The 22924-nt window shown below is 40.4% G+C and overlaps 1 protein-coding gene across 2 annotated transcripts in view; it reads left to right on the forward strand.

The window, feature by feature from the left end:
• OTUD7A (OTU deubiquitinase 7A) overlaps positions 1-20772 on the forward strand; it is a 117968-nt gene extending 97196 nt beyond the window's left edge. For both annotated transcript variants that reach the window (XM_018552276.1, XM_018552277.1), the window contains 4 exons: positions 1752-1901; positions 16837-16951; positions 17899-17983; positions 19345-20772. In XM_018552276.1, the coding sequence (XP_018407778.1) occupies positions 1752-1901; positions 16837-16951; positions 17899-17983; positions 19345-20772 (1778 nt within the window). The remainder of the gene's footprint in view (positions 1-1751; positions 1902-16836; positions 16952-17898; positions 17984-19344) is intronic.
• Positions 20773-22924: the final 2152 nt, after the last annotated feature.

Below are 22924 nucleotides of genomic sequence, written 5' to 3' on the forward strand. Positions count from 1 at the left end.
CTCGGATTGATTAGTGAGGTCTGCAGCAGACCTTACCAATCAATCGCCAGGGATGGAGCCTCCTCACAGCCTCCTCCATGCAAAAAGGTAAGCAGGAGAGGGGGGGGGCTCTGTATTATATTTTAAACGCCTGCACACCACATGTAATGGCATGTGATATGATTTATATGTGATTACAAAACACTCTCCCTAGATGCACAATCGATGCGTCCAGGGAGAGTGATTGATTCCTAGCCTAATGTAATCATATCACATACCATTACATACGGTGTGCAGGCGTTTACATGCAGCAGCTGTCACTTGATCATTAACTTGAATAATACACTGAGTGTATTGCCAGTTTATTATGACCACCTGACGTTTGTGGGCAAATTAGCGATAATTAGCTATAATTTTGCGCTGAAGTGGCTAGAGGGCCAGACCATTATAAATAGGGAAGCAGGTTGTTTACCACGACAGTAGAAGTGATTTTTTTCTGAAGATATGGGTAAACAACGCGATTTAACAGCCTTTGAACGTGGGATGATTGTTGGCGCTCAAGCCATGGAGCGAGTATCAGCAAAACAGCAGAATTCGTTAAATGTTCAAGAGGGGCTCATTGTTAAAGTGTTTAAAGACTGGACTGCCAGCTGAAAATCTGGGTCTGAACGTGCGAATTGTGGCCGTCAGCGACTAGTCAATGTTGGGGCAGAACGGAGGGTGGCAAGACTGGTACAAGACAACAGAAGGGCAACAGTGCAGTGCCAGATTCCTCGCATCACCTTTCAACATCTCGTGGAGTCACGAGGCGGCCCAACAAAGTCATCTCGTGGCCCAACGAAGTACTGATGGGGTGGTCATAATAATCTGGCCACTCAGTGTATACTAGTATCCAGTGTAAGTACACCAAGTTATTTCATTAGCAATTTTGTGCAGTTAAAGATAAAGCAACAAGGTGAGTGGAGACCATTGGAGAAAGAAGCAGGTAGTAGTTTGGACAGCTGTAAAAAAACACATTGGCATTTAGTTGAAAATAAAATGCCTCAACTCACTACCCAAGAGTTTACACTACAAGGACTGTCAATAGCTTAGGAAACCTACTACTGAAGGTTATATAGTTACATAGTTAGGTTGAAAAAAGACACAAGTCCATCGAGTTCAACCTATAGAGCTAGGAAAATAAAGGCATGAAGGTTACCTTGAAATGGCACTTACATTTATTACAGTGGTGACCTACCTTGCATCGTTGATCTTCATCCTTGACCACCAAAAGATTTAATGAAAATAAATATTATTTTTATCTCTCTTTGTAGAATGTACTTGGCACTTTGTCATGTAAGAGCAGAAAGAGATAGACATTTGTCCTTGAGAAATGACTGCGTGTGATGTATTTGAGCTGACGGTGCTTGGGGTTATATAGTGACGTGGCCTATTTATATCCTTTGATTGGAATTCCCTGTCTCCCACTGAGCTGTCCTAAATATTGAAACTTTCATTTGCCTTGTTCTTGTCAAAGTCTTTTAGGTTTATACTTACAGGTTGCTAGATGCCTGGTAAAAAAAAAAAACATGTTGACCCTATCAATCAATCAATCAGATGTTAGCTCTCATTCTCAAACCTGTGATCTGATTGCTTGTTATGTCCAACAAAGATAATTTCTTACACTAGCTTCAATCGTCTCTTGCAGCATGTATATAGGTATTGTTTAAGTAGCATGTGACCTACCAAAATGGTTTCATAACATTATTTATAACACGATTTATGCTTTCCAGCCTTTGCACCTATCCCATTTGGTGGAATTTACTTACCTCTTGAAGTCCCTCCTAATAGATGTCACTGCTCACCACTGGTCCTGGCCTATGATCAAGCTCATTTTTCTGCACTGGTGTCCATGGAGCAGAAAGATCAACAACGTGAACAAGGTAGAAGTGACAATCCTTTGCTAGTAGTATTTAATATCACATACAAATTTTGTCAATATATGAATGATAGAGCTAATGTCAGAACTCATAACTCCATTTAAAGTGAAATGAGAGATGTTGACCTAAACTATTTCTATACTTTGCTGGAAAGCTGCTGCCTTTACCCCAGTGCCTTGCAGCAATGCTTGTTTCTGAGATGTACAAGCAACTTTGTGTGTTTAGTGCTTATTTTATAGTTTGGTAACACAATTTTGATGTGCTTTGAAGAGTGTTGCTTAGTTCTGTAGAATTTGTAAATAAATCATCAGTTGTCACGTTTATTAATGTTTCAGCATTTTCAAACGCTTCTCTGCGCCTTTGTTCTTGATTTTGTCAGTTATATGCCCCAATTTGTGGCAAAACCACTCAGATGAGCTAAGAGGTTGTGCCATGAAGGTTGCACAATTTTATTAGAAACACACTGTGACACAATAACAGACACAGCAAAAATGAGCTAAGCTGTGTATGTTCAGCTCCTCACACACTTTTCGCTGTCAGACATTGTTGTGGAATTCAGTTGCCTGGCCTTCAGGCTTTGTTACTGTACCTGACAGCTGGTAGGTATCCTAGCTCAAAATTGTTGGAAATGCAACAGCCTATTGATTGTATTACTGACATTCAGAGATGTAATATTGTCTTTTGAGCTGTAGATGGCCGTGTAGTGCAATGTTAGTCTCTATGTTTATGTATACTTATCTATGATATATACAGGAAGATCTGTATTCTGTAAAATGAATATGGGTGTAACATGAAACATGGTCTGTAAGGTAAACATAGCTTTTAAGGAATAACAGCAGTAGCTGTTAGCAAGCCCTTTGGTTCTAGAAAAGTACCAATGGGACCAGAATGTTCCAGTACTATATGTCCTTAATACAGTAGCCTTTTGTATTCCATCTGGAAATGCTGATGTCTTTCTTGTTACTAGCTTCTGTATTTATGTTGATCCTAAGTACTAGATTAAACACACAATCCTGTAATTGTCCACTATAGATCAGATACAAGATAATCAGTACCAGTGGCGGAATAATCACCATAGTGACCCAGACCTATGCAGAGAGTCTATGGTGGCCTCTGCAAGGTCACTCTCAGGTGGGCTGTGTTGGGATCTCAGGTGGGCTCTGCAAAGGGCATAACTAGAAATCACAGAGCCCCATTCAAAATTTTGCTATGGGGCCCTGTGATTTCTAGTTACGCCCCTGATCAGTACCCTGTTTTTGCATTATAAAATATCCACAGACGCATACCTGTCAATGCAATACATAATACGTGTGTTCTATGTATTTGAGTGCCTTATAATTTACCACAGAGCAAAATAAAAGCATGTTGGCAGTTTGAGAGGCAGTCTGCATTGCTTTGGCCTATCATTCTGCCTTTAGCTAATTTCCGCATACAAAAATGCTGGAAGACCACGGTGTCTCCATTGTTGGGTAATAATAACCCTTGCCTTTTTTAATATGCAAAAATAATAGAGAAGAAAGGCTTTCTTGTGTTGAAAGTTGCTGGTGACAGGCTTTTAAGGCTCCCGGGAAGTAATGCTTGTTTACCATTATATTTGCAATATGTCAAGATTGGTTAGAATTTGAAAGAATCTGTCATTTTGAAGTTGTTTTTTACTAGAAATGTTTTGAACTGCGACTGATACCAGCTGACACACAGTTGCCGTGTGTGGACTAAATGTTTAGCTTATATCTGGCATTCTATATGTTGTATAGACTTAAAGCTGAGCTCCAGTTAATTTTTGACTAGGCTTCCATTAAAAGCACATTTACATATCTTATCCCTTGCTACCCCAGCAGCCAGTGTTTTCCCCTTCCTCCAATGCTCCAGGTAATGCATCTACAATGCAGGCCTGTTGGTACCATATTGTACGTGATGATGTTAGAGTGCATCTGGCAGATGTAGGGCCAAAGAGAGGCCTTTGGGGAACTGGTCGCTGGGAGAGGAGGAGACTGAGGAAACAGTGGCTCTGGTAAATTAATGTGGTTTTTATTGTACCCCAGGCAAAAGCAAGCATTCTATTGCTATGTGGATGGAGTCCCTTTTCAAGGGTAGTTCTTTCATTTCCCTGGAGTTCAACTTTAAGTGAGCCTGTGTATAGAGCAATGATAGTGAGCAAAATGTAGTCCACAATAACCAATCAGCCATCAGAACAACAATCGGCCATCAGAACAACAAAAGATTATTACTAGGGATGCACCGATACCAGATTTTCGGTATCGAGTACCGATACTTTGCTGTCGGTGCTCGCCGATACAGAGTACTGATACTGTTGTTTTTGCTGGCATGGAGCCAGCTTCCCGGGCAATCGGGTAGCAGTTAATGACACGCCGTCCGGCTTCCTAATTTCCTAGGAAACAGACTTAATGCTTGGCCGGTTCGATGCTGATTGGCCGGAAAACCGGCTTCCCAGCCAATTAGCATCGAGCCTGCCTAACAGCAAGCTCGAGGCTGATTGGCTGGAAGCCAGCTTCCTAGCCAACCAGCATCAAGCCACCTTCCCGGGCAATCAGCTAGCCAAGTGGCGAGTAATGACCCGGCTTCCTGATTGGCCGAAAAAAAAATCTTGCACCTGGTTTGACGATAGGGCAAATCAGGAGTGATGCTCCCTAGCGGGACACTGCAATTAACACCTCACAACATTTCCACATTCTAAAAATTGTTTTGGCTTTGGAAACACTTTAAATGATCCTACCCTAGAAGCGACTGTGAAAGGTTTTGTATATATTTATTATGTGCAAAGCTCATTTCGTTTCTGGTAAATAATGAAATATTGCATACGACTATTGCTTTCTCTTTAGAAAACTATATGTTGTATGACATCATAGAGTCATACTGATATGGATGCTCCTTGTATTACATTTTTATTTTTAGGAACAATATTTTCTAGTAAAAAAAAATAACGTCAGGTTAAAAAAAACTAGAAACTTATATTATTTTCTTTAAAACGCAGCCTAACTTTTAACCTAAACTTAACACTTGACCCTGTTCCTCTCCTTAGACTCAACCCTTAACCTAACACTTAAAATGAAACCCGCAACCCAGCTTAACCCTAAGCATACCATAAATCGTATCGTAAGAACAAAAAATGTAATAGATTGCAGCTTACTAGTCCTTATTTGTGGTAGCTGCATTAATTTTTTTAAGTGTGTTTCCCTCATTGCCCTGCTATATAACAGTACTCACTCACTGTGCTGTTTCTATGGAGCAGCAGCATTGTCACCCTTGGAAAGGAAGTGTGTTAGGACTGCAGAATTTCCTCATCTGAAAAGCATAGTGGGAAAAGGGTTCTGTAGTCTATAGAACTGAATTTGGTATGATTGATAACTGCTTGGGATAACACTTGAAAGTGCACAGGACATGGGGCTGCTCTGGCTTTCTGGCACTTTTCCAACAGATATAACAAAACACGTTTAATAGAGCAAAATGGAGTAAAAAAAGAAAGTTCATTGTTGGCGTTTACATACATTTCAACTGTTAATCATGCCTAACAGTAAATGAATCACCTAAACTATGTGCCTACCTTATTGGCAATCCTGCTCCCCGATCTTCAAAAGCTCCTGTGCCTAATGAAGAGCAGTCCTTTGAAAAGGAACAGTGGATCTTTGCCATGTTGGTGTTTTCCCTCAGTCTCAGTAGACTTATGCCAGTTAAGTCTAAGGCCCATGGATTTATCTACACAGTGCAAGAGCACATTCTCACAGGATTTTGAGCACCCAGTTTTCCTGGGAGGCAGTGGTCAGACACAGTGACGTCACTGGCACCTTCAGGAAGCAGAAAGAAGCCAGTATCCTAGGTGATGTTTTAGCTAGCATCGCCTATTGGGGCGATACTTTGCAGATGAAATGTGTTTGTTCCTGTAAATTGCTATGAGCAAGAAAAAAAAAACATTTATTGAACGGTTGTACTGATTGGAAAAGATTACCAACAATAATCATACTCCAGTTATACCTCACTGAAGAAGTAGGCACTGACTGCAGTCTGTAGCCTGAATGATGCTTGGATCATTGAATGTTATGTTCTAGTGATTCTGTACTGAATGTTTTAGAATGAATACATGCATTATGTGTTATATGTTTAATTACACAGAGTGGTCCTTCTAAAAGTAACCTAATTAACCAGCTCATAAATAATTACTTTTTTCATTATTTAGATACCAGTTTTCGACTCTGCATGGCTGTTTTATACATGTTTGGCTACTTGTTTACTCTTTGGGCACTTTGGTGTATTTTATGGGGTCTACAGTAGCTGTTTTATATTAGCAAGATAATGCACAGGTTGTGCCCATTAATCCTTTTTTACTGTCCTACATTAGAACAGTGTCAGATAAAACCTGGCTGCCACATAGGGCTGCAACAACTAATCGACTAAATCGATTTAAAATCGATTATTGAAAAAGTTGTCAACTTTTTAAATCATCGATTAATCGGCTTCCGATTAGTTGGCCCTGTTCACGGCTCCACACCTGCTGCGAGCCACACCTCCTCCCCACCTCACGCTCGCCGATGCCAGACCCGCCCGCATCACTATAGCTGATTGTACATTATGCTGTATATTATACAGAGGAATACAAATCCCAGCAATACATTATACACTGTATATATAATGTATTGCTGGGATTTGTTGTATTCCTATATAGCTGGTGGTATTCTGCATTGCACTGTATAGAGGACTACAAATCCCAGCAATAATACATTATACAGTGGTGCAATGCCGAATACCACCAGATATAGTGAACTACAAAACACAGCAATAGTACATTATACAGCGCAATGCAGAATACCGCCAGCTATAATGTACTATTGCTGGGTTTTGTAGTCCTCTGTAGCCGGTACCATTCTGCATTCATTGCTGTATAATTTTAAATTTTTCATTTCACTATATTGCACAATAGTTTTACACTTTTCACACTTTACACTTTTCAGCACACTTTATTTTTTCTTATTTACTATCATCTCTCCAAGCTTGCTCCTGTGATGGACTACAATCTCAATACAAAATAGTAGTCCCATCACTGGAGCCATTTTTAAAAAAAATTATTTTATTTTTTTATCCGATTTAACCGATTAATCGAACGTAATAATAGGCTAACTAATCGATTTTGAAAATAATCGTTAGCTGCAGATCTACTGCCACAGGAAACACCATTATGTCCTGTGTCAACAGGCTTTTGTTTTCTTTAAGTGGGGATTGGATTCCCATACAAGTCTATGGCAATACAAAACCTGCTTCAAGCAGGCCAGAAAGAGGTGAAAAGTACCCGTTAACAGGGTTGTCCTGAGGCCGGGTGTCACCCGGAGCAGAGGCCGGGTGACACCCCACCATGACGTAATCGCGCACGTGCAGCCATCTAATTGACGCCTGCCAGTGGCCATCTTTGTTATGGACGCCGGGAGAGAGAGGAGGGGACGTTCACCCAGCGGGATGAGGTATGCCGCCGGGTCCCCTCCTCTCTCCTGACACTGTCGGGTTCTCTGTCCATGACCGAGTGCTCGACTTTTTAGAGGGGGGTGACCCCAAAATGACTGTCATTTTGGGGTCACCCCTCCAATGGTGTCACCAGGGTGCGGGCTGCACCTCTGGCACCCTGCTTGTGGCACTACTGTACGTTAATGAATTCTGAATATCAGAAGCTTCTCAAACTGTTGTCATCGGCACAAGCCCAAAGTCCGTGGACACAGGCCCTTTCTTGCAGATTTGACTGCATCCATTTGCACAGAATAAACATTCACATAGATTCAAGGGGCTAATGGCTCTGTGAATTGTTTATAAATAGACCCCTTTGTGTTAACTGTCCCCATACCTAGCTATGCTAGGCAGGGGCCCTATGATTTATGGATACTTTTTATATTATAAAACATGAAGAATAATTTGTAAATTAAATAAAAAACATGCTGCGGGTTCTTTGTTTTTAAATCAAAGCTAATGAGGTATATTCTGTACTCTGTAGTTTTGTGCTAAATGTCTAGCCCACTGAAAAAATAATCACTTGAGGTGGCATTATTCTTTTAAGTTCTTATGCATTCAAGGGGAGACGTAAATTCTAATTGGCGCCTGTCACTTGTCAGATAGCCCGCCCACATGAGCTTTCAGCTAGAATAGTTCACTGCACTGTTTCAAGCTGTCCTTTTCAGACACAGATCCCATTGAGATTATTCAAATAAAGCCATGCATGCATCAGAGTGCTCTAAAACTCACTGACTCAAGATGTTGTTTCAGTATGGTAATGCATGGATTTCATATGACTCGATCTCTATTTTGGTTATCTCAGATGTATTCTAGTTGGTAATTTATATGAATCAGCTCAGCAATATGAAAATATAATCCCACCTTGGGTACACATTCTGAAATATTATTAGCTATGAAGATTAATTCTCTTTGACATATAATCCTCTGCTGAAATACACCCATCTAAGATGCCACACAGTGAGGATTTCAAGCTAGAAATTAAAAACTAGAAGCATATAGCAATGTATGAACAGGTGTCACACAGGCCACTGCTGTATCCAGGAAAATGTTCTTGCATCTTGCAGTCCCTTAATGCATAATGCTGAAGTGCTCTGAATACATGGCCATTGGTAAGCTAACTGCAGGGATGGTATTATGCTTTGTTTAGGGACTAAGATAGCCTAATAGTAGAAGCAGAGTTAGATTTATTGCTAACCAAGATAGACAGTGCTGCAGGGGGTGCCACAGAGTCACCCACATATGTTGCTGACTGTCAGTAATACATTTTGTTATATAGTAAAAGTTCTAGATTACAACCCGTTCATTCCAGATCACTGACGTGCAGTGGAGTCCTCGCTAAGTGAGGTATTTTCCCCTGCACGCCCGCCCCCAATCTGGTCACCGAGCTGTGTGGAGGAGGGAGACAGGGAGGAGCCTCCCTGTCCCTCACTTGCTCGTCACTGATGAGGCATCGAGATCGATGTCCTCTGTGTTTTCTTTTTTAAAATTTTTTTATTGGACAGCTTACGCCATTGGCGCTATGCCATTGGTCCAAACCATCCACAGAGCTCAAGCCTCTAACAGCAAGTAGAGGCTGTTGACGCTCTGGCTTCACTATGTTAGTGTTAGGTTACACAAGCAGTGGGGAAGCCCGCTGCTGTGTAACCTAAATTAGCTGTTAAAAGCTGGATGCAGCGCTGCCTGTAATAAGCAGGCAGCGCTCCGTCCATGACAGGTTACACAGCGGGGAGGCTTTCCCTGCTGTGTAACCTGTTACAAGCTGCTCTAAATGGAGAAAAAGCTGTCAGCTTCAGACCTGAAGCTGACAGCTTTTTCCTCCATACTAGGTGAGGCTCTGCCTCCCCTGACCGCACGTCCCTGATCCAGATAGGTCTTCATTGTTACTGTCTTACAACTTCCATGTTTTTGGATGAATAGTGCACTATGTACTTACAGTTCACTCACTTTGGGTCAGAGTAGGGTAAGCATTTACTGACACAAATTGGGTAAACTGTTCCTTTCAGCCTCTCCACTCACATACTCATATACTCACACACACACACACACAAACTCATAGTTTTGGGCAGAGTAGAAAAGGGTTAAACCCTCTGCCAGGTTCCTCTTTGCTGTGTGTGTACCATTTAGTAAATTTCCCTTTTACTTCATGTCCCCAAAGTTCAACAGGACATTAGAGGAAATCTTCCAAAGGGTAAGAGTTCTTCTCTTAGACGGTTGTCTCTAGAACTGGTGCACCTATTGGAAGATTTCATCTTACCTCTTGTTCTGGGGACAACTCTTAGGCCTTGTTCACACCAAGCGCGGAGCAGTTGCAGAGCAGTTGCAGACCGGATCAAAACTGCGTCCAATGGTATTTTTTGCTCCAGTTCACATCGCAGTGTGCAGTTCCAGAGCTGGTGAAAAAACTGCAGCAGGCCCTATTTTACCTGCTCTGGATCTGCAAACGCATAAAAAATGCATGCCAATGCCTGGAACGCACTGAAAGCCCATATTAAACTAAAAAAATATATATATATTTTATTTTTTTAACCAAAAAACGGCCCGGAACGCAGCAAAAAACGCAGCAAAAACGCGGTAAACCCACTGCACTGCGTGTGCAGAAACCTGAGCGGATCTGCTCGGCATTTGGTGTGAACAAGCCTTAAACGTTTTCATTTCCTCTCATAAATATTACAAATAAACAGCGCTAATTAAAGTGAATATTATAAATCAAACAATGAATAACCATATATAACTGCCAATTAACTTTCATTTCCTCTCACTTTTTTTCTTGGTGACAATGGGCACCAGTACAAACAGAGCGTATAACTCTTTCCAATGATAATGCAGAAAGCAAAAAAAACTTGGCAGAGGGTCTAACCCTTCCCCATTTTATCCAAAACTAAATATAAAAGGTTTATATGAGAGAGAAGGTGACCCATTCCTTGGAAAGATTTCATGTCTAAGTGTCAGTATTCATTTTGACAGCTATTTCGATTTAGTTTTGGTCTTTTTACTAAAATGACATTTAGTTGTGGTCATAGTTAAGATTTTAGTCGACTAAATCTACAGTAGGTTTAGTCTACTCAATTCTAGTGGGTTTAGTTAAAGTGTAATTTAAGAATATCTCTAGAATTTCCAATCTCATTATATACTCCTGGAGTAAACTTCTGTTAACTTGTTAATACTTATGGTATTAAGGTTTGAACATGCAAAACAGACACAGATGTAACTATATAACTTGTCTTCATTTATCTTAAAATTAGATTAAACTAAGTCTTATATAGAAACAATAGTATTGAGTATTTTCAGCAAAGGACCAGTAATTATATATGGATTGATTATAATAACTTGCATATGGCATTCTTCATTATTTCAAACAGAAGCGCAACTCTAAAATATTAAAATGGGAAACGATATTGGCTGTAATGCCATTGCACATATTACCTATGATCCGTCCATTCAGGATGGAATCGGAACTGGAAGTCAAAAGAGATTAGTTCTGATTGGATCTCTTCCCAGGTCTCTCCCTAACATTTTAGTCTAGTTTTAGTCGACTAAAATGTCAATATATTTTCCTTATAGTTTTAGTCATCATAATTTCGTTTTTATTTCGTTTTAGTCTCTGAAAAAGTGTTGTTGACGAAAAAATGATTAGTCAAGGAAACTAACACTGCTAAGTGTTGCTATAAACGACCCAATAACTGATTATTTTCATTTCAGAGCAGGGGTAGCCAAAATTCAGCCCTCCAGCTGTGGTGAAAGTACAAATGTATCCGCCTCTGGAATACCTGTGGCTGTTTAATGGAATTTGTGTCTTATGTACCTTATGGGCTTTGTACTTTCACCACAGTTGGAGGGTCAAAGTAGTACTTCTGGAGGTTGGAGAAACAACTGAAAAAAACTACCTCTGGGAGGGGGTGCTTTTATTCTACTAGTAAGAACAGGAAATGGTCAAAGTACCACCCATGGACTGAAATTACAAGTCAAGACCCTAGCTCTTAGACTTCTGACTGCATACACCTATTGTTATTATTGACAGATCTGTTTGTGCAGTCAAAAAGAGGTTAAGTATTTCTAAATGTAAAATAGTCTATTTGTAGCCAACATCGAAAGGGTTCTGTTACAGTTACAGTGCATTCGGCCATCTAAAAGTATCATGCACATTTTAATGTTGTGGCTTTGTATTGTTATTTTATGTTAATTTTGAGCTAAAGATGTGTTTTAAAACCATTAGATGATAGGAAATGATTGAGCTGGCAAAACCATAACTTTAATTAGTGTAAAACAAGGCAATGGAAGATTCTAGTATTTATTGTTGCACCTGGGACATACCATGGAGAATTTGCATTCCCCACTTGAGTCAGCAGCCACAGTGATTGTCAGCACAGAGCATTCTCTATAGTGATGGATTTGTTATGGAGACAAATAACAAGTGCTGAGCAATGCCATGTCCTCTGCTGCCATCTTATGGAACATATTTATTAGTGCAGCAAAAGTCAAGATTTTTCAGACCGCTAATTTTAGTATTAAGTAAAGGATAAAAGTTTTAACATAAGTGACATTATACACTGATCAGCCATAACATTATGACCACCAAAACAGCCCTGACCCATCAAGGCATGGACTCCACTAGACCTCTTAAGATATGCTGTGGTATCTGACACCAAGCGGTCAGTAGCAGATCATTTAAGTCCTGTAAGTTGTGAGGTGCGGCCTCCATGGATTGGACTTGTTTTTCCAGCACATCTCACAGATACTCAATTGAAATGAGATCTGGAGAATTTGAAGTCAACACCTCTAACTTATTGTTGTGTTCCTCAAACCATTCTTGAACAATTTTTGTAGTGTGGCAGTGCACATTATCCTGCTGAAAGAGGCCACTGCCATCAGGGAATACCGTTTTCATGAAGGGGCATACTTGGTAAGCAGCAATATTTAGGTAGTTGGTACGTGTTAAAGTAGCATGCACATAAATGGCAGGACTCGAGGTTTACCAGCAAATCATTGCCCAAAGCATCACACTGTTTCTGCCTTCTTTCCATAGTGCATCTTGGTACCATCTCTTCCCCAGGTAAGTGACACACACGCGGCCATCTACATAATGTAAAAGAAAACATGATTCGTCAGACAAGGCTACCTTCTTCCATTGCTCCGTGGTACAGTTCTGATGCTCACGTGTCCATTGCAGGTGAATTTGGCAGTGGACACAGGTCAACATGGTGCCATAAGCAGCAAACTGTGATGCACTGTGTGTTCAGACGTCTTTCTATCAGTGCCAGCCTTAACTTTTTCAGAAAATTGAGCTACAGTAGCTTTTCTATTGCATCGGACTACACAGGCCAGCCTTCGCACCCTACATGCATCAGTGAGCCTTGGCCGCCCATGACCCTGTTGCTCGTTCACTGATTTTCTTTCCTTGGACCTTTTGGTAGGTCCTGACCACTGCAGACCGGAAACATCCCAGAGGAGCTGCAGTTTTTCAGTTTCTCTGACCCAGTCGTCTAGCCATCATAATTTGGCCTTTGTCAAAGTCGCTCAAATCCTTACGTTTGCCCATTTTTTCGGCTTCCAACACATCAACTTCAGGAACAAAATGTTGATTTGCTGACTAATATTTCCCACCGACTTCATGCCACTGTAATGAGATAATCAATGTTCTTCACTTCCCCTCTCAGTGGTCATAATGTTATAGTTGATCAGTGTATAGGTTTTTATGATTAACACAGTGGTGTTCAATTTTCTTGGAATGTGGTCCTGGACATCGCCATGGGGCAACACATAATATTCATTAAATGTAATGCTACAGAAAACTGTCAGACTGCAGACATACAACAAGAGACGGTCAGGGGCTGCTAGCACACTCCAGGAAATGGTCAGAGACTGCAAAAATGCTATAGGAGTTGTTCTAAGGACATGTTTCAGGAGACAGTTATGGACTGGAGACACATTACATGAGACTGCTAGAGATATCTGCTATCACAGTTCCTTTACATATTAATGTTTTGACATGTGTGCATCTTACAACCCTTTTAAAAATTATTTGTGCCACACTTTATCACATTATAAAAGATAGGAGGAGAACAAGACATAAAAAGAGAAAAGTGATGGACAGCACAGAAAAAGGTAAGTTAACCACTTGCCGTCCACCCGTTGTAAAAAAAAAACGGACGAAAGGCAAGCTACTATCAGCGGGGTGCGGTAAATATAGGGCTTTTTTCTGCAAGTAATCGGTGGCTCTACAGCCGTCCGATCGCTTGTATGTGCTGCCCTGCAATGTGCGCCTCCCCCTCCTGCAGCGCCGCCCCCTCCCCCCTCCTCTCCAGCCCCCTCACCTTCCATCCCGGGCTCCGCTGTCCCTTCTGCGGGCCCGGGACTGACTCCTGCGGGTGTCAGCAGGAAGATGGGAGGGAGTACAGCATCTACCTCCTTGCTGATCTCTCCAATGTCTGAATGCGGAAGTGATGTGTTTTACATCACTTCCGCATTCAGCTGTCATTACTTTGGCTGCAATTAGCCACAGAAGAAGCTGGTGAAGCAGATCTATGCTTCATCAGCTTCTTTGTGGGTCCCCAGGTGACATTAGGGGCCTTAGAGACGCCTAATGTCTCCATAAAGAGGACCTGTCAGTGTGCCTGTGCTATCACATAGGGGGATCGTTAGTCCGCTATGTGGTAGCAATAGCATTAAGTGAAAAAAAGAGTTACAAAAAAAAATGTTTAAGTCCCCCACGTATACGCACATATAAACGTAACTACGCGTTGGGTGCACCAACGCTCGAAACCGACAATTGCGCTGCACATGATACATATCGCCACGAATGTTGGAGTGTGAGCAATAATTTTAGGGCCGTTAATCACTGATAACACTAAAGTGATGAGCGATAAAAGCTTTTAAAGCTTCGCCTATGGCCAATTTGGGGTATTGTAGTTTCGCGGGTGTGCACAATTTTAAGGCTTGACATGTTGGTGTCTATTTACCCGACGTGACAACGTCTTTTATATTTTACCAAAAAATTGGGTAATAATAACTGTTTCATCATTTAATATAGGGAAACAGTTTTTGTTTTTTTTTAAATTTTTTTACTTTTTTATTTAATATAGTAAAAAATTAAAAACCCCAGTGGTGATTAAATACCACAAAAATAAAGCTCTATCTGTCCCCAAAAAAACGTATAAGATCTGTTTCAGTACAGCTTTGCATGTGTGAATAAATATCAGTCAAAGTACCGCAGCACTAAATACTGAAAAATGGACTGAACAGGAAGGGGGTTTAACACCCCGGTCTTTAAGTGGTTAATATGAAAGAAAAAAAGCAAGCTTTTCAACGGCTGGAATCCAGTCTAAACAATTTGGCTCCGCAGGCTTGTGTGAGCACCTAGGTAAGGAAACACTTAATACTTTCTTCAGGGCTTCTGAGGGTCACACAATAAGACTCATTCTGAAGCCCATGAGCCTGATGAAGGGGACCCTGTGAGGCCCCGAAAGTACATACAATTGAATGGCAATTTGTGTCATTAAAATGGACATTTGCTGAACACAAATAGATTGGTGTGCTGGTGACATCCTTTGAATATGCATACTGTTCACGGCGCCAACCGTGGTCACAACAAGCACCCACCTGTAGTTATTACAGAATTCCGTTAAGGAGTGAAGCAAGCTACATCTACTTTTTTGCCCGACTGTATGTTGGACACCAGGATTTTCATTCTTCACTATTTTTATTTGTAAACTAAATTAAATGTGTCATGTAAATAATATTAAATATGAAAATGCAAATACAGTAATACCTTGGTTTAAGAGCATAATTCGTTCCGGAAGCATGCTTGTAATCCAAAGCGCTTGTATATCAAAGCGAACTTCCCCATAGGAAATAATGGAAATTCAGATGATTCGTTCCACAACCCAAAAATATTCATTTAAAACTCATTACAATACTGTACTGTAATATAATACTGTACAAAATATAAAGAAAAACAACCCAATTACCGGTACCTTTGTGGCTGGTGTGAGGGGGACAAGAGAGAGGAGGATTATTGTGTAGGACAACTTTCACTATCACTAACAGAATCACTAACGGAATCACTGTTATCTCTTGACTCAATGGAATCTTTTTCATTTCGTGAAACCTTAACAAGGAATCTATCCAATGTGACATTGCATTGTCGTTAAACAGACTCATCGCTCGCACTGCTACAGCCTTATTCGGGGGGCGCTTTTCTACAAAATTTTGCTCTTATTGCAAGACATTGCTTGTATATCAAGGCAAACTTTTTCAGAAATGTTTGCTTGTCTTGCAAAAAGCTCTCAAACCAAGTTACTTGTAAACCAAGGTATTACTGTATAATTTTTATGTGTATTATAATGTAGCCGATTTTCTTTATAGTTGAAGGTGCATTTATTGAAATTAATTTCTCATGAGAAACTCTTAATTTTTGTAAACCAGTGTAAAGTAGTATCTGGGATGTAATGCTTGTGCACTCAGGTGTCTAAATATATGTTTGTTGATCCTCCAGAACTATACTGCTCTGATATGATAGCCTCTTGCCTAGAAAATCCAGGGGCAGGCCTCCCCAACTCATGTGACTCATTGAAGGTGTCCATCACTTAAGGACCCAATAGGGAGTTGCTCTCAGCTTTCTCAGCAAAAGTCCAGATTAGCAAACCAGGTTGCCCTATACCATAAGGAACTTTGCTGAGTTCTGGAGGCACTGGGTAAAGGTATGTGTAGGCAGCTGAGGAACCCTTCATTACATTTCAGGTGCTACTTTATACTGATTTAGAAAAATAAAGATTTACTTTACTAAAGAATATGTCTGGGCAAATGCAAAAATGAAGCTTGGTAACTGTGAGGGTTCCATATGCCTCCTTGTTTCAGCTCCAATTCATTTTTCTACATCTGTTAATGCTGCCAGTAATATAGGCTTAGGAGTTTATTCACCAAAGGACGTGTACTTTGCCGAGTATATTATTTATTATTAAATTAAGTGGGTTGTATGCAAGTGGGTTGAGTGACCCAACCTATTTTAATTTCTTGTTGAGAGATCTTCTGACAGTGCCACCGAAGTCTCCAAAAATACACCTTGTTCCCATTCCTTGAAGCAGTGCTCAGAGTCTAAGTGACATGTAGCCAGGCCCAAGCATTGTGGGCGTGGGGGACGGGGCTAGGTAAGAATTCTCAGCATTTATGTTAGATTAGTTTAGGTTTCCCCTTAACAGGTCTGCTTTAAACTGCATTTAATTGGCTTCGTTTTACCTGCAAGAAAGAAAGCAAATAACTCCGGTGGGTGACACTCACCTTTGATAACCCTCCTTGGATACAAGATCACTGTTATTCAAGCAACTGGTGAATTATTCATGTTTTATGGCGTTATAGAGTCACATATCTTGATATTCTTACAATAAGTCATATTTGCTTTAAAAAAAAAATCTTTATTTTTTCTTGTTAATTGCAGCGGTTATTCCATTGACAGACTCTGAACACAGGCTTCTCCCTTTGCACTTTGCTGTTGATCCTGGAAAGGACTGGGAATGGGGAAAGGATGATAATGACAACATTAAACTGGCCAGGTAATTGGTCATTGTTCATTTATTTTAAACAAAAACAAAAAACTTGTGCACAGGCACTGCCAACTTACTGTTGATATTAATCAATATCACATACAAGGATAAGCTTCAAGGAGCAGAATATTAGCAATTGCATGAACCATTCTTTTGTACAGACACTGCTGACAGAAAGAAATATGCACATATGGTTAATTATAGTATAACTGCAACCACCCAGTTACTTATTGAACTGGGAAATTAATCCAACATTGGCCACAATCATTTTCTGGCCCAGAGGGAGTGAACACAATTATGTGTCAAGATTGAAGAGCATTTCTACAATATCTGCATGCACATGCAGGAAACCAACCCCAAACATTTCATCACTAGTATTCTGTGCAGTGTACCATTTTATATAGAGGTAAGGTATCCGTTAAGCAAAATTAAAGGTTAATTTATATAATGAAGTGCTGTTATGTTACAAATGAAATGGCTAATTAAGGGTAGATTTTTCAGGAGCCCGTTGGGAAAGAATATACTGTATTCTAGAAGTGATTCTGTTCGTGAGTAGACTTTGGGGACAATGGCTGATGGACAAATCAGAAGCTTTCTTTTGTGCCGCCAATGTAGATACAATATCAGATATGACAATTTACATATAGATACCGATTTTCTTTTTTTTTAAATAACGATTTAAAAGTTTAAAAAAATTACATTTGAAACATTCCTTTGATTTTTGTTTTTACATACATATCAGTGTCTCTGCATAAATAATGAAAATTAGCAAATAGGGACAGTTGCCCATAGCAACCTGTCAGGTTTCGGTCTGCTCTTCATAAATCAGCAACATTGTTATTACAACATCTTGCTATACGTTTTTTTTTTAGTTTTTTTTTTATATGTTAAATGTTTTATACCATGCTGTCATTTGTATGATATTCCCTACTGGTTCTTTGTTATTCTTTCAATAGTTTGATTCTGTCCCTGGAGGCTAAACTGAACCTTCTGCACAGCTACATGAATGTAACCTGGATACGCATACCCTCTGAGACACGGGTAAACCTCCACTGATTTATTTTCCCAATACAAGTTCCTTTGCTGTTCCTTCCATAAGTCTTCTTAAAGAGGATCCTTCATTTTTAAATAGTTTGTTTATTAGTTTGATGTATTTCAATGTTCTAGTATATTTTATTGACAAGGTAAGGGCATTTTTTCTTTTTTTTTCTCAATACATAGAAACAGTTGGCTTGTTGTTTTACTTTCGGGGTAACGTAAGGATTGACCAAGAAAATCCAGCCGGTCTATTGATTCGTTCCCTAATTAGTTGACCAACAGATGTGACACAGACATAACATATTTTTCAATCTGACAGTCATCACCTGGATTTAGTTATATATCTATGGGTGACTTTAGGTAGACTTCCAGAGTCTCTTACTACATATCTTCTACTGGACTTGCTGTGCTAAGTTGTGATAATTCTAATAGATGTAACAGTTTGTTGCTCGTATACGTAAATTTCCTGTTGAGTTTCCAGAAACCCCATACAACTGGGGTGCTTTGGTATCAATTCAAAGACCACCTCCCATGATTGCCAGCTCTGGCCTTCCATCTTCCACACTTCATTATTGGTCTGCAAGTCTATCCATCATAATGCTGTGCGGCAGGGGAGCAGGAGGTGGTCAGTATTTACATACCAAGGCTCCCTGGTTTTCTGGGATCTTTATTAAAACTACAGCAAACTGAAGCTCTTGGGTATAAGTGGAGTTTTAATAACTTCATTCTCTGTACAGCAAGGGTAGTTAATTCAAATTCAAGTAGGTACAGTGAGTACAATTTTCACAGAGCAGAGGTCCAAATCACGGTCCAGACAGAATGGTCACTCACTCCTTGTCCGTCAGGAAGTCCATTTAGGCTGCATTCACAGCAGCACCTGCACTACAATGCACAGCTCCTGGTGTGTGTTCCCAGACACAGTGCTGATGTGCTAATGCCGGCGCATTGCACTATTTATTTATTTCTTGTTAGAACTCCTAAAAAAAATCAGGTGAATTGACATACAACACTTAAAAGAATAAAAGTACTCACATTTTCATATTATAAAGGAACCCACCAGTAGGTCACCTTACCTCTCAGGTACCCAATCAAGGAGACAGCTCAGGAGTTGATTTTTAAAATCTGGTTCTCTCCAACGGAAATGGTCTCTCTGTCAATGGAAATGGTCCACAATCTGGCAATGGTGCCGTTAGTGGTGCGCTCCAATACCCCACTTGGCAGTGCAGTGAATATTTAGATTTCTTCAGTTAGGCAATTTACATCTTTCTTCAGATTCCAAATAAAATAAATGTTTAATACTGTCAAGAAAGAAAAATTAGCCAGTGTTTGGCCATGCTAATATCTTTTTATTACTGTAATTGTAGGCTCCTTTGGCCCAACCAGAATCTCCAACAGCATCTGCAGGAGAAGACGTACAATCGCTGGCTGACTCTGTTGACTCGGATCGTGAGTCGGTCTGTAGCAATTCCAATGTCAACAATGGCAAAAATGGGAAAGAGAAAGAAAAGGAAAAACAAAGGAAGGAGAAGGAAAAAAATAGAACTGATTCTGTGGCAAACAAACTGGGAAGTCTCAGCAAAACATTAGGCATAAAGCTTAAGAAGAACATGGGGGGTCTTGGCGGCCTGGTGCATGGAAAGATTAATAGAGCTAATTCAGGCAATGGAAAAAATGGAGAGTCCACTGAAAAATCCAAGAAGTCAAAATCTCGAAAAGGAAGCAAAGAAGAATCCGGTCAGTCTGCTAGCACATCACCTTCAGAAAAAACAACTCCATCTCCCACAGATAAAGCTAGCATCTCTCCCGTTGAAAAACTCACAAATAAATCGCTATTAGATAATAAGTCCGACCCTTGGAAGTATAGCACAGATGTTAAACTCAGCCTTAATATATTGAGAGCTGCCATGCAAGGGGAGCGCAAGTTTATCTTTGCAGGCCTCCTCCTTACCAGTCACCGGCATCAGTTTCATGAGGAGATGATTGGTTTTTATTTGACCAGTGCCCAGGAACGGTTTAATGCTGAGCAGGAGCAGAAGAGGAAGGAAGCTGAAAAGAAAGCTGTCCTAAATGGGTCATCTTGTAGGAAACTAGACCAGGAGGGATTTGTCAAAGAAAAGCTGGACACATCTCCTCAGGACAGGGCATCCCCAGTCTTGCCTCAAAGCCATACCACACCACTAGTTCTAAAATTAAAGGATCGATCTAGCCCCACGCCTGCTTCCTATCCCTCACCCAGCAATGGTGCTAAGAAAAGCGGTCCCATACCAGTATCTGCTCATTATAGCCATACACCACCAGTCCAAAGGCAAAGTGTTATCCATCTACATGATGTCAGCTCCAAGTCATCAAGCTTCCAAGATGATCCTTACAAGCCAGTGGTTGGCTCTTTAAAAACGTGCGCAACATATCCCCAGCAGAATCGTTCATTGTCTTCTCAAAGCTACAGCCCAGCTCGGTTATCGGGCATCCGCACAGTGAACACCGTGGAATCCCTTTCATATGAAAAACCAACAGATCATAAATCTCAAACATACACAAATGGTTTTAACTCTACTGACATTAGAGACTGCTTAGAGTACGCTGATGAGGAGTCTCCTCAAACGTGGTTGAACAATGATAAAAACAGCAGAGGCAGGAGTACAGGCTGTCCTATATACTCACTCCACCAGAGCAGGTGTAAGAAAGAGAACTGCTCTTTCTACGGACGCCCTGAGACTGACAATTTCTGTTCTTACTGCTTCAAAGAAGAGCTGAAACGGCGTGATCGGGAAAATAAAGTGCACAGGCACTGAAATTATTTGAAGGGTTCTGACCTCTTAGAAATATAATTTTTTACATGCAAAAATTAAATACTAAAATCACTTTAATTGCAATGGAACAGAATAGCCAAAACCAGAGAGAGAAAGGGGGAAATGATTGTGCTGCTTGTTGTTATACAGGTCAAGCTTTTATCTGACCGCTTCGTTTGAGGAGGAATGACAAAAAACTTTGTTACATTTTTTTCTCTAATTACATTTCTTATATTTGAGCTGGAAGGTTGATCATGTCAAAGTCAGTGCTATGTATGACTTAACTACTAAGGTGCCTGATTTCCTTTTTTTTTTTCTTTGCTATCACTCAGGTAAGTAGGAATGATCATTAAAGTAGAACTCTGTGAAAAATTATTCCTAAACTTTGCAATAGGGCTACACCCATACTGCAAGGGTTACGTGCTCGTTTTCGTTTAAAGTGCAAAATAAAAGAAAGTTGTACTCGCTTGAACCACACAGCCAGCTGGTTGTCAGACAGGTCCCTCGGGCCTCTTCCTCTCCAGCGGTCTAATGATCCTTGAGTCATCATGTTCTATACACTGTATTGGACGTGAGGATGCTGTGGGACAGTCTAAAGTGAGCGCTCCAACAGCCAGCCAGCTGCAAGGTTTAGATGAGTACAAGTTTGTTATTGTACACCCTAAACGAAAATGAGCACTCAAGCCTTGCAGTGCGGAGGTAGCCCCATTGCAAGGGTTAAGAGTCATTTTTCCCAGAGTGCTTCTTTAAAGGGCTGCTGTCATCAAAACACTGTTTAGGCAGCCATTTTGTTCGCTTACCAATATTCACCCTATAAGCTTGCTTGAAAATCAAAACATGACTAAGGACAAGCACAGCTGGACAGATCATATAAGGAACTCTGAGGCCTTACCATCCTCAAACTGATCGCTCAGTCCTGCTGTTCTTGTTGCTCTGTACTCACAGCAGTCAAAAGTACACTTTAATGCAAATAGAAATGTAACAAACCCCCTCCTCAGCCTCTATGGCAAAAAACTGTTTACCCCTGTACAGGAGAAAGCACCCTGTACACTGTGCTGGAGTTGCACAATATTTACTGGCACCCCTTAGAATAGGGTGAATACACTTGAAGATGGGGTCTGGTCATATGGAATAATGAGCATGTGCCAATGTGATGGTGGGGAGTGAACTGACTGACCGTTATTCTCTACAGTCACACCATATTTTTAGTTCTGTACATGTGTTTTAATCTGAAAAGAGAAATAGAGCTGGTAAACAATGAATCAGACCCACCCAGGCCTGCCAGTAGTCAGGACGAGTTCTTCCTCGAGAAGGTAATGTGTAGAGGCTGGGGTAGGGAATATGATTAATTCTGCTTGTGTTAAAGCATACTTATTCCTTAAATTGGATAAATGCTCATTGAAAGGATCCTATAAAACTGAATGATTAAAATGGGTCCCAGCATTATGAAATATTTCTTTGATTGACCTTGCACTTGGTCTCACTCATACCTAACTCACACATAACCCAATTGTTACTAGCTATGAGAAAATCATTTTCATTGCTAGTGCAGATTGGGTAATGTGAAGCCAGCCTCATGAACGAGGGCCAGAGTTTCTCACCAGACTGTGGTCAATTTATAGCTTTCAGTCACATGAATATTGGTTTGGCTTCTGAATGGCTGCTTTACTGTGTGCCGATGATGGGTTCGTTTTAGGTTTTGTACGGCTGGAGTACCTTTAATGCACTTTGGCTATCATATTTGTCTTGATGTATTAGAATATTAATATATACGTTTGTACTAACTTTTTTAGGCTCTGTTGCTTCATGTGTATTTTCCATCAACATTTTGTAATCAATGTGTATGTGATACGTCTCAGCAACAGATTGAGGAACTTAGTGTTCGATGACTGTCAAGTCTAAAGCCATTGTAGACATGAATTTGATTTATTTACCACCGGGATCTTTTCAGGAAAGATTGTGGTGTGTTTCATAAATAATGGAGGAAAGCTATGTGTTGCGTCCTGTACTGTTGTGATATATTTATACGAACGTTGTCTTACAATTTTCAGTAATGCTTTTAATGTCTACAGATGTCTCTGTAACTCTTTCAGATTTAATTTTACACCTTGTATGGGGCTGTCTATTCTTTAAGAATAACTAAAACCATTTCCAC

The sequence above is a fragment of the Nanorana parkeri genome, unplaced genomic scaffold (assembly GCF_000935625.1).
Source record: "Nanorana parkeri isolate BGI_ZX_2015 unplaced genomic scaffold, ASM93562v1 scaffold82, whole genome shotgun sequence".
In the NCBI taxonomy this organism is placed as follows: domain Eukaryota; kingdom Metazoa; phylum Chordata; class Amphibia; order Anura; family Dicroglossidae; genus Nanorana; species Nanorana parkeri.